The following is an 11,987-nucleotide window of genomic DNA, read 5'->3' as shown; positions in this document are numbered from 1 at the left end:
TGTCACCTCCCCGGGGCATTCTTTGGAAGCATTTGTCGAGGCTGTTTTATTCATCCGGACAAGAGAGTCCGTCTCTGTGGGGACAGCAGCCCCCGAGAGGGACCCAAAGGACCAGGAGCTGGGCCAGCCTGTGTGGGGTGGGCCTGGAGTCCACAGCCAGTGCCTGAGCGCGCTAAGTCAGGAGTGAGTGGGTGCTACCACCTTACGAATGATAACGACGCCGTCACCATCATCACCGGCCCCAACCCTCACCCGGAGCTCTCTGGCAGGGTGCTGGGGCAGGAGCCCGCCTGGGGCAGGAGCCTGGGACCAGCTGGGCCGCAAGGGCACCCAGGAGGGGGACTGGAGGGGCGGGAAGAGGAGCTCAACGGCGAGGCAGGCGCGCAGGGCTCGGAGCGGGAAGGGGCTAGGAGGTGGGAGTGGGGAGGTGGGAACTGGGGCGGGGAGATGGGGGCGCGGGGGGCGGCGGGGCGATGAGGCGGAGACTCGGTGGTGAGGGGCCCCCGCGCAGGGAGGTGAGGGCGCGCGGGAGGCAGAGGCGGGTGGGGGGCTTCGCAGATGGGGAGGTGGGCGTCTGGGAGCTCGGAGGAGGTCGGGAGGGGCGCCGTGGGGCTGGGTCGGAAACCGGGAGCTGGGGGCGGGGGCGGGGGGGGGCGGAGCGCGGGCCCCGCCCCTAAGAGCCGCTGGAAAAGTTTGGGCTCTGGCTTGCGCGCGCAGAGGCTGACCCGCGGGTCCCGAGGACACGCGGTGGGGACGGCGGGGACGCGGCGACAGGGCCCGAGCGACCGCGGCGACAGGGACCAGCCCACGCACCCCCAGCTCCTAGACTCTCCCGGTGCCCCGTCCCGCCGCCGCCCCTGAGCCGGGAAGGCCGCCAGGATGCGGGTGGCCCGGGTGCCCTTCCCAGAGGGAGGTGAGTCCGCGGGGCAGGGCTCGGAGTCCGGGCGCCCAGCCTGCGTGGGTCGGTGGGAGCCGCGGGGCCCGCTCTTCTCACCCAGTTCTGGCCCATCCCGGGCGCTACGGTGACCCCCGGCAGCCCCTCTCCGGGCCGTCCGGCTGGGGATGCGCCGGAGCGGGGGAGCCGGAGGGGTTCCTCTTTCCGCTGAGGAACCGGAGCCTGGGGCTCTTCTAGTTAGGTGGGAAGTTCAGACTGAGCGGCACCTCCATGACCTAAGCGAGAAGGTACCCCCCCACCCTCGCCAGCCCCTCCCCCACTTTTCCTGGAACAACTGAAAAGTTAGGCCCCCTCGGAGCTTGAGGACCTGGGGGCTCTGGGGTGTGTGGGTTGTGGTCCTTCTCCTGGGAGACCGTTCTTTTCCAATGATCCGCACCACAGAAGTCCATTGCAGTCCGGGCGGTCAGAATCAGGGCGGAGGATGAAGTCCCCGCTTTGGCAGTGGGAAGACGGTGAGGTTCCCGAGAGCTGCATTCACAGCGGAGAGAAACCTGGAGAAGGGACCGGACGTGTCCTTCTTTGGCCTGACGCTAGCTTCGCCGCTTCTAACCGCCCTGGCTCCATCCGTCTCGCTCTGTCTCTCTCTTCTGACGCTGGCCACTCCTGGTGACATATTTCTTTGTGGGTTTTTATATTTAGATGTGAGAGAGGAACTGGTTGTTGGAGGTTTAAAGGGAATATGTTTTGTTAGACTGATAACGCAGGGGGAGCGGCAGGACCACGGGGCTTTTATGAACGATCATTTCAAGAGGGAGGGTCCACCCTGCCCACGATCCCCACCCCCAGCTGGAGCTCTGAGGGCTTCCAGAATGAGGCATCTTTCTAAAGTCTGGAGGCCCGAGGTTGCAGACCCTCGCTGCAGACACTCACATCTTCCTCATTCATCTTTGGAACATTTTCTTCTTCTTCAGTAACATTCTTGCCGGCATGGTTATGAAAAACAGTTCCTAGAAGTACAGGGCAGGGTTAGGTCCCGCGGGTGTGTGATGGACAGGATGGGGGCGGGGAGGGGGCGCTTGTGGGGGCGGGTGTGTTGTCCTGGAGGAGTCGTGGAAATGTCTCGTGGAAATGTCTGGCTCTGTAGGAGTTCTCAGGAAACTGATGCAGAGCTCAACCCAGAATGACGAACTCTGTGGCCATAGGAGGCCCACACAGTGGGTTTTCTCAGTGAACAACCTTCCCATCCTGCCGGTCGACTTGCTCTGTCACCTGACTCCAGAGACTGCACATCAGCCCTTCGGAGCCTCCCAAGGACGGGGCTACAATGGCATCTCCCCCAGCTTCACCTTCAGAAATGCCGCTTTCCTCTTTATGTCTCTGGATTCCGTAGAGTGCGAGGCTCTGCTTGTTTTTCTACGGGGTGTGGGTAGCAGAAAGTGGCTTCTCTTGAAGATGGAGTCTCACACGTCCGCCTAACAATGTCCTCAAAACGTAGGGACTGATTTTCCTCCTTCCTCTGGAAAATATGGGGCTGATTTGACTCTGTGGCGACTTTTCCCTCCTCCTGCAGACACTTCGATACCTACAGTGTATGTATGTTTCTGTGATGGGAAACTGAGCATCTGGGCATGCCGTGACCTTGGCAATCTGGGGGTTGCCCTACTGTGAAGCCCCCTTTCCTTCTGCAGGACTCGGTGTGCGGGAAGCCGCTGTGCTATGCTTTCTGGGGCCGTTCTGTCCCCTCACATGCGGCTTCCTCCTTCCTGTCTAATGAGTGTGCGACCACTTCTTAGGATTACTTTGCGCCCATTTCTGTTGAATTGATTAATTGCCTGAGGAGACATTCCATGAGCTTTTGGAGGTAACAGGACGTGCTTGGTGGATTCTGTCCAGTGCCGAGACTCCCACACCCCGGGGACAGTGGTGACGGCACCGGGCATGGTCAGCCTCTGTTCTGTGTCGTTTTGCCTGTTTCTACGGCTGTGGGCGGCCCGGCAGAGAGCAGGGCCCCAGGATGGCTCCGTGCTCTGGAGCGAAGCCTGAGCCCTTCTCCCTGTCCCCGGGGTCAGGTTTCCGCGCAGGTCAGCATTCCAGCATTTGGCGAGCCTGCTGGTGATGCTCTTGTCACCTCCGTCTAGGTGAAGACCATTGGGGAGGGGTGGAGGCTCCAGGAGACCTGACCCCCCACTGTGGTGCACAGGAGGCAGGGCAGGGGGAATCCGATGACCCAGACCCCCAGCCCAGCCTTGGCTTCTCTCTGTGTACAAACGGCAGATGCCGCCGTGGGGACAGACAGGCTGCCTGAAGGGCCATTGTGGGCTGCGTCACTGTGGCGCTGGGAACGGATGGGAGGGACCCCACTGTTAGGACTTCTTGGGCCAGATGTCTCTTATTTGCATCGGCTCTTTGCTGCCTGGAGGAGCTCATTCCCACACACCTTCATTCATCCCACGGCAGTCCGGGCGTGCGTCCAATCCTGTTACTAAGAACAAGCAGAGAAGGGAGAGTCTGAGAATGGGGCTGAAGAGCAGAGGGTAAGGTCTCTTGTGCCGAGATTGGGTGCCTTGCAGGGAGGGGACAAGCCCGGGGAATCCAGGTAACCAAGCACAGAGGTAGACCCTGGGGCCTATGGCCAGGCTCCTGCAGCCCATCCTGCCTACATGCGCTCGTGGGAGCGCGTCCATCTGTGTCAACTTTACCTGTCCGAGAGAGTCACATGTGGGAAAGCGGCCGGGCAGTGGCACGCCTGCCTATCCTGCTGCTCTCGCCGGGGGCCGGGGCCTGAGCTCCCAGCTGAGTGCAGGGGTGAGGGTCCATGTGTGCACAAGGCCTCCTGCCGGGAGCTGCCTCTGAAAGTGACCACAAGGTCACTCAGAAATTTGGGGGGCAAGGGGAAATACTCATTAGCCAAGAAATTTCCTGGGGCAGCAAAATGGCCAGCCCGTTCTTCCTTTCCTACGTTCTTGTGAACAACAACAAAAAATCCTGCTTTCCAAGAAATTTTGCCGGTTATCAAATGCCTGGTGTTTTAGTTCTGTTTGGAGGATGAAAGAGTTGATTTCCCTGGGAAAACGGGCCCTTGACCAATAGCATCCTGCGTCTGACCCGGAGAAGTTCCTCACTGTCTTCTTGGGCTTCTCTTGTTCGCCGTGACAGAGGAGGAAAGGGAGAGAGACCCCAGACTCTGTGGAAATCTTCCCTTCACTTTTTTCTTGCCCTTCTTTTTATAGTTTGTTTATTTTTCAAGTTGACATGTGTAGAGAAAGTGAGTCACTAGCCTACAGAAGAGGACATCTGGAACCCATCGGCCGCCCGGGCCACCCCTCCCCACAGACGTGCCTCCTTGGGAAGGAGGGTTGGCTGGACTCGGTTTAACCTGGGTGATGCATGGTGGAGCCACCTTCTAGAAGGGGCTTCTCCTGAGGGCCTATCCCGCGCAGCAGGTTCTGGGACAGGCCTGCTCCTGAGACGCGCAAGACTGCCTCCCTCAGCATCAGCCTCTATTTCTAAGTTGTTTGGGGGAAACCAAGCCATGATCAGACTCTTACAATGAAAGTCAGATGGTGGTCTCTGCTGGCCGCAGATGCTTAACTTTTAAAAATAAAGCAAAGCGTCATCATTTGTAATGTATAAGTCTTGCCCCTGTGGGTACTTCTCTAGCCGAGTGCCGTTAGTCTCTGCAGGGACCCTCGGCATCAAAGCTCTTCCTAGATGCCAACACGAGGCTGAGAAATCCAAGGCAGCCCACGGACGCACAGGCACAAGCTCAGGAGGACATCCCGACCCAGGCCCCGCAGCACTTGTTAGGACAATGACAGGGAGAAACCCCTGTGTCTGCAGACAAGAGTGGCTGGTGCGTCCATCCCCTGACCAGAGCAGGAATTACCAGCATCCGAGGACCCGGGGGAGCGTCCCGTTGGGAGAAGGACCCCAGGCACATTTGCAGGTCCCCATTTACATGAAGGTCGGAAACAGGCTATGGCCCTTGCGGGCTTAAGAAGCCAGCCTGTGGCCCCTTCGGGGGTTTGTGGCGGCTGGGACAGGCGGGACAGGCTGGCTTCCCAGGAGCTGGTGCTCAGGGTGCCCGGCGCTCCTCAGGATGAATGTGGCCCGAGGGCTGATGCCCCACCGGGTCCCACGCATGGCTGTCTGGCTCTGAGCTGGGGGGTGGGAGGGGCAGAGCCTTCTTCCCGCAGATTCAGGTCCTGCCACGCCCCTGAGAGGTAGAGATGGGACTCCTATGATGCTTTTGACCACAGATAGCAGCACTCCAGCGCATCCACAACCAACCTGGCCTTTGCCCAGCTCGTAACTCTCGGGATGCAGTCTGCGTGCTAATGTTGCTAATCCAAAGAAAACAAGCTTTTAGATTCTAAAGAGAGCCAGATGTCTTCCAGTTACGAAAAATAAAAATGCGGAGAGTAGCATTCAGCAAGAGATGTTCTGAGAAAAAAAGTGCTCTTTGAATGATGAATATTTAATCAAGGGAAATGATAATTCAAACATTAGCGGGAAAAATACATTCACCCTTAAAATGCACGGACTGGGTTGGCCGTGGTCTGCTGCACGCCATCGGCGCCGTTCTCATCGTGGTTGCGTCCTGGGGGATACTGCCTTCGCTGCTGGCTCGCTTTCCTCCTCTGCTCAGTTCTTGGACGGTCCTGCCTGTGCAGCGAGGATAAGCCTTTCACTAGTCGTCCTTCCTCCTACGTCCAGGAGGTCCAGATCCAGCGGGTTCCTGGGTGCCTATGTCCCTGCCCATGCTTGCGGCCCCGGCACAGCGGGCGGCGAGTTCGGAGGGCGGGAGGGACGTGGCCGGGCGCGGTCCTGGGGACACAGGCGCAGCGGACAAGCTCCAGTTTATTGTGGTTTCCAGACCTTTCGGGTGGGGCTGTGCGCAGCCCTTTCTCGCCGCCTCGGGTGTGAATTCACGAACAATTCACGTTCCTCGCCCTGTCGGGTGGCACGCATGTTTCTACGGTTCAGACCGCGTGGGCGCTTGCTCACCGTGACTCCAAGTCCTGCTCACCACGTGTGCGCCGACGTTGCGGGAATGGAAGCCCCAGGGGGGGGAGCCGGACTAGTGGACAGGGTGGCCACCGGCCCGTGGCCAGGCCAGGCTGCCTGGCGTGGGGCATGTGGGGCCCCGGGTCAGCCGTGTGGACCCGGCACCGGCGGGGAAACAGCCGTTCTCAGGGCGCTGCTCCCTCCGACTCCCGGCGGGGCTGGCGGTTCTCCGGCCTGCTTGCCGGGCCATGGCAGCTCCATTCGCTGCTCCCAGAGAAAGACTCATCGGACAAGCAGTAGTACAGAGCAGAGCCTTTGCGGGGCACGCGTGAGCGGACAGGCGCCATGAGAGGCCTGGTGACCCCATGCGGGTGTGAGCGTGAAGCTGGCCCCAGGCGGGCTCACGGGGGGTCAGCAGCAGCATCATTTCCACTCTTCAAACGACAGCACTTCGAGTTGTTGTAAGGCGCGTCTAGTAGGCTCCGAGTAGCCTCGAAGGGCTGGGCTGACTCCAGAAAGTTTGTAGACCAGGAGGGATTCGACGCGGGCTGTGAAGGACAGGCTGGAGTTACAGAAAGGAGGGGGCGGGGGCGGGCAGGACAGCGACCCACCGAGCGGACCCTGTGCCTCCAGGGGCTTCTGCGGGCACGCACAACGCAGGGGGCCCCCAGAGGCCAGGGCCCACGGGGTTTCTGGAACAGCCACACACACATATTCGCAGCCTTGGAGCAGTCTCTGCGGCAAAGGAACAGAGTGGTTCTTCCTAACCTCAGAGAACCCAAGCACCCCGTGGAGCGGAGGGTCTGACAGCCTCCCCGGGCCCAGGCAGCAGCCGTGGGGCCGGGCAGCAGTGACCTAGAGGGTGCCGGGAGCGGGGCACCCCCGGAGTTACCTCTCCTTCTCTGAGAGCAGCCCCCAGCACTGCGTCCCTGGGTCCTTCCGGGACTGAGATCCTCTCGGGTCTTCCTGGTACTTGGCAGTGCGCTCAGATCCCAGCACACCCCAAAATGCAGCCCCCGTGTCATTTGGGGAGCTGTTTGCCTCTGAACCCAGCTTAGGGCTATGACTAAACATTGTGTAAGTAAAGAAAGTCATCGCGGGGTTCTCCCGGAGGGCGGCGTCTAGCTAACCTTATTTGACGGTGGCAGATACTGAAACTCATGTTTCCAATTTGCAATCAGAGGATCTACACAGCCGCATCCAGCTGTGTCTTCCCATGAGGTGATGAGGGGCCCCCGGCGAGGGTGGGAAGTGCCGGGAGGGGACAGGGGACTAAATCTGGGGCTGCTGAGGGCCCGGTGCTTGGCTTTGCGCCTTCACTGTCTCCCTAGACCCCCCAGGTGTGTTGTTCCTTTCAGCTCACGCGCACGGCTTCGGTTTTGGGGTTCAGACAGTCTGAGCGCTCAGCCAAGTGCAGAGTCCAAGTGCTCGTCCGTGCCTTCCCCGGTGGACGTCTGGGTTTGGGTTCTGTGCGTCCCTGTCCCTGGCCTCTCCTGGGGGCTGTCAGGACCCGACTCTGTCTCTAGCCCCGGTCCCAGGGACGCCGTTGGGACATAGAGCAGGTGCTCCCATTGTGTGGCTCCGGGCTCCCCAGGTGCTTCCCAGGGCCCTCATTCTGGTTCCATCCTATTGTGTCGACCCGGGATGATCCTGTTTGTCTCCAGGTCACGGGGAATCATGGTTCGGCTGCTCCCGCGTCATGCATGAGGGAGCGTGGTTAGCACTTCCGAGTGCCTTGGGGTTCCCCGAGGGACATTTCTTTGGATCTATACGTGATTACAGGAGTGAACGATCGTGGAGCTCACATACTGATCTCCCTCCTGGGGGTTTGCAGGCACCAGGTGGCGTCCCGTGGCCGCCTCAGCCCCCAGGGAGCTCGGGGTCCCGTGTGACCGGACGTTTGCATACTTGTGGGGTTTAAGGGACTTCCTCCGACATTGCTGCTGTGGCTGCTGCCCCTAGGTGGTCTCAAAGCCCCTTAATCGCTGGGCATCCCTGTTTTATCTTTGCAGGCTCCTGCTCTGCCCACCCTGGCTGGGGTCCGGCCGGGGCCACCATGGAAGCCTGAGCCGGACCGTGTTCTCCGGCCATGGACGTGCCCAGGGCGCCCTCTGGTGGGATCTGGAGCTGAGCCTGGCCCAAGCAATGGCCGTGGTCCCGACACCGCGGCCCAGGTCCTCCCCTGGGAACCAGACCCTGTACGAGCACTACAGCTACGTGGGCAAGCTGGAGGGCAGGCTGAAGGGGGCCCCCGAGGGCGGCACGCTCACCACCGCGCTCTTCCTCGTCATCTGCAGCCTCATCGTGCTGGAGAACCTCATGGTGCTCATCGCCATCTGGAAAAACAACAAGTTCCACAATCGCATGTACTTCTTCATCGGCAACCTGGCACTCTGCGACCTGCTGGCCGGGGTCGCCTACAAGGTCAACATCCTGATGTCAGGCAGGAGGACGCTGAGCCTGTCTCCCACCGTCTGGTTCCTGCGGGAAGGCAGCATGTTCGTGGCCCTCGGCGCGTCCACCTGCAGCTTGCTGGCTATCGCCATCGAGAGGCACTTGACCATGATCAAGATGCGGCCGTATGACGCCAACAAGAAGCACCGCGTCTTCCTGCTGATCGGAATGTGCTGGCTCGTGGCCTTCTCGCTGGGCGCCTTGCCCATCCTGGGCTGGAACTGCCTGCACGACCTCGCCGACTGCTCCACCATCCTGCCTCTCTACTCCAAGAAGTACATCGCCTTCTGCATCAGTGTCTTCACGGCCATCCTGGCCACCATCGTGGTCCTGTATGCACGCATCTACTTCCTGGTGAAGTCCAGCAGCCGCCGCGTGGCCAGCCCCCACAACTCGGAGCGCTCCATGGCACTGCTGCGGACCGTGGTCATCGTGGTGAGCGTGTTCATCGCCTGCTGGTCCCCACTCTTCATCCTCTTCCTCGTCGACGTGGCCTGCAGGGCGAGGGAGTGTGCTGTGCTCTTCAAGGCTCAGTGGTTCATCGTGCTGGCCGTGCTCAACTCGGCCATGAACCCTGTCATCTACACGCTGGCCAGCAAGGAGATGCGGCGGGCCTTCTTCCGGCTGGTGTGCACCTGCCTGGTCCGGGGCTGGGGCACCCGCTCCTCGCCTGCCCAGCCCGCCCTCGACCCCAGCAGGAGCAAGTCCAGCGGCAGCAACAACAGCAACCCCTCGCCCAAGAGCAAGGAGGACCCTCCCCAGAGAGCTGCCTCGCCCTGCATCATCGACAGGAACAGAACCCTGCAGAACGGGGTCCTTGGCAAGTGAGAGCAGCCGCCTCCAGGAGCGGGATCCTCGCACGCTCGTGGGACGGGGGCACTCTGCACGCAGCCACGGTCTTATTTATTGCATACCCCACCCCGGGAGCTCCGGAGCAAGGACTCGGGAAACCTACTTGCCAACAGCCTGCGTAGCGTGGACGTCACTTAAGGGGGGGCCCCGGCGACTTGCCAGCTTAGTCCACGGTAGACAGTGTGCCCTGTCTGCATCGGCTCCAGAGTCTTCTGAATGTCCCTGGCTGTGGACGTGATCGGCTGCCTTCCCCTGACTCCCAGCGGCCACTGTCTGTGGTGCCGGCAGAGGGAAGGTGGCGGGCCACACAGCGTATGGCGCGCCTCGCCCAACGTCACGGTGATGTTTGGGAACTTCACACTACATTGTGCACGGAGTAGGTGCTGCTGTATCCGTCACATCCAGGTCACTGAGCACTGGTGTTTCAAACGTCTGCCATCGGTACGTGTCACTGCCTCCTCGGGTGACAGCAGCACGTGGCATAGTATAAGGATGTGGCTGGAAACCAGGCGGAGTCCCAGTCCCCTCAACTGACCTGAGGGCTCATGTTCAGCAGGCTTGGCTTGAATTCCCAGAAATGGCTGCTCCCTGGAGGGTCTCGAGCGTGTGGGTTGGACCCAAAGAGACCGGAGAGCCAGAGAACTCCAGGGTTCTCTGCTTCTCCTCTGTCTTCTGTCCCTGTGGAATCCTCCATCCGAAGTCTTTCTAGCCAAATCATGTAGTTGTTGGGGTTCCTACAGATCCCAGAAAAGCCAGCCAGGGTTTCCCAGGAGGCTGTCCCCAGGCCCACCAGGAAGGGAACCCACATTGGAAGAGGGGACCAACACCGTGGCCAGAAGCCAGAGGCCACGGTCTGTGTAACGTGATGGAACGTTTGTCCTGAGTGCGGAGAGCTTTACTTGCTCCTGTGTGGAGTCTGATTCTCTTTGACCGGAGAACTGAGTCAGTGGCCCCGGGTTGTCCCTGTGGAGCAGCTGGGACAGTCAGCAGCTCTCCCCGCTCCCCAGCTGAGCCCGACGGTGCCATGTCAGGAGCGCGTCTGGGATCCGGTGGTTTGCACGATCTTCAAGGAAATGGAGTGATGCCGTCACCCCCTCTTCAGTGTAGGTTTGCCCTGTGCCCCGTTAGCAGGGAGTTGCTTAGAAGGCGTTTCTGTGCATGCCTTCCCCATGGATTCCAGCAGCAGGACAAACGGACGAGGAGAACGTGCACTCGTCTGTAAAGATCTCATAACCACAGAGGTGACGTGCTCGGTTCTTGGGAGAAACAGCACAGAGCAACCTTCCAAAGGACTCCACTTGGGCAAGCCCGCGTCAGAGCCCCTGGGGTCTTCTGATTTCGCGGGACACTTCAACCGAGTCAAGACTCAGGAGATGTGTCGATACATTAACTTTCGAGAAGCTGGCTCCTGCGTGCTGTCCAATGTACGTTCCCTGATGGAGGAACATTTCTGTGGTCCTGGGCGGTCTCCACGTACTGATCAAAGACTTCCTCATTTTTGTTATTAAGAGTGAAGTCCTGTCTGTCAGGAGACGCTCAGCGGCGGCCATCGTGTTGGCTTCCTTCCGCAGTCGAGGAGGAGCTCGCTGTCTCCTCCGGGCACACGTCTGGAACGTGAGCACGGGGAGAACGAGCCGGTGCTTAGGGGCACAGCCTGGGCAGTGTGTGTCCACGCAGCGGGCAAAGTGACTGCAGGGCCCCTCAGCTCTGGCTCGGAGGGCTGTGGGGGGCCCTGGCGCTCTGGTGCTAATGTTAGTGACCCTTGCTCCTTGACCCCAATTTCTCAGAGACAACACAAAACTTTGACGCAGTCTGAATGCAAAAATACGCCGAAAAGATGCAGGAAACGGTTACCTTTGATAGCGCTGCATGCGGTCTCCTGCATGCGTGTTTGTGCATGTTTGTGTGTGTTTGCATGTATGTATTATGTGTGTGCTGTTTGTGCACATGCATGTTTGTGTGTGCGAGTGTGCACTACTGTGTGCATATTCCTGTGTCCATGTGCTTGCGTGTGTGACTGTGTGTGCACAGGTGTGCTTGTGTATGCATGCTTGTGTGTGTTTGCATGCGTGTATTGTGTGTGCACAGTTTGTGTGTGCATATGCATGTTTGTGTGTGTGAGTGTGCACCCACGTGTGCATATTCCTGTGTCTGTGTGCTTGCATGTGTGTTTGTATGTGTGTGCGCACCTGCGTGTTTGCGTGTGCGTGTTTGTGTGTGCATATTTCTGTGTGCATGTGCTTACTCGCACGTGTGTGCACATGTGTGTTTGTGTGCATGTTTGTGTGTACGTGTGTTTGCATGTGTATGTGTATTTGTGTGTGCATGTGCACGCTGTCTACCCTATGTTAGACGTGCACTCGGCATAACTCGCCTGGGCGGGTGTTCACGGAGAAATCCTGCGGCACAGCCGAGGACCGCAGCCTACGGCCGCCACCCTTGACTTTGCCCGCTGCGACCGGGCAGCGTGACCGTGACCGCGAAGCCCGCCGGGAAGACGGCAGCCAGGCCACCACGTGGACCCAGTCTGGGGCTGTCAGAGTGCCTGCTCTCCATGGGAAGGTTCCAAGCTCTGTTCTCGCCCCCGTGAGGCAACACAAGACCCGGAGACTTTTCACACAGCCCTTCATTGCTCAGAGCCCCAGCGACAGCCATCTGCACGGGGAGCGGAGGAAGCGGCTATTCTCTGCACCCCGGACCGGAGGATATAACGCGCTGGTGAAGAGCCTTCCACAGACATGCAACAAGGTGCATTTTATAGAAAACGTCTAATCGAGTG

At 59.8% G+C, this 11,987-nt stretch overlaps 1 protein-coding gene across 1 annotated transcript; it reads left to right on the top strand.

Moving 5' to 3' along the window:
- Nucleotides 1–698: 698 nt before the first annotated feature.
- On the top strand, nucleotides 699–11,200 carry S1PR3 (sphingosine-1-phosphate receptor 3). The gene is made up of 2 exons (XM_004778810.3): nucleotides 699–913; nucleotides 7,915–11,200. Exon 2 carries the CDS (start codon nucleotides 8,048–8,050, stop codon nucleotides 9,182–9,184), a length of 1,137 nt encoding a protein of 378 aa, XP_004778867.1. The 5' UTR covers nucleotides 699–913; nucleotides 7,915–8,047; the 3' UTR covers nucleotides 9,185–11,200.
- The last annotated feature ends 787 nt before the right edge of the window (nucleotides 11,201–11,987 follow it).

Source organism: Mustela putorius, unplaced genomic scaffold, assembly GCF_011764305.1.
Source record: "Mustela putorius furo isolate JIRA1106 unplaced genomic scaffold, ASM1176430v1.1 tig00000680_pilon_pilon_pilon, whole genome shotgun sequence".
Lineage (NCBI taxonomy): Eukaryota > Metazoa > Chordata > Mammalia > Carnivora > Mustelidae > Mustela > Mustela putorius.
The sequence above is the reverse complement of the archived record's forward strand: the minus strand, read 5'-3'. Positions and strand labels throughout refer to the sequence as shown.

Bases quoted from the DNA above. Each gene is read 5' to 3' on its own strand.
- S1PR3 (XM_004778810.3), top strand. From the start codon at position 8,048: ATGGCCGTGGTCCCGACACCGCGGCCCAGGTCCTCCCCTGGGAACCAG.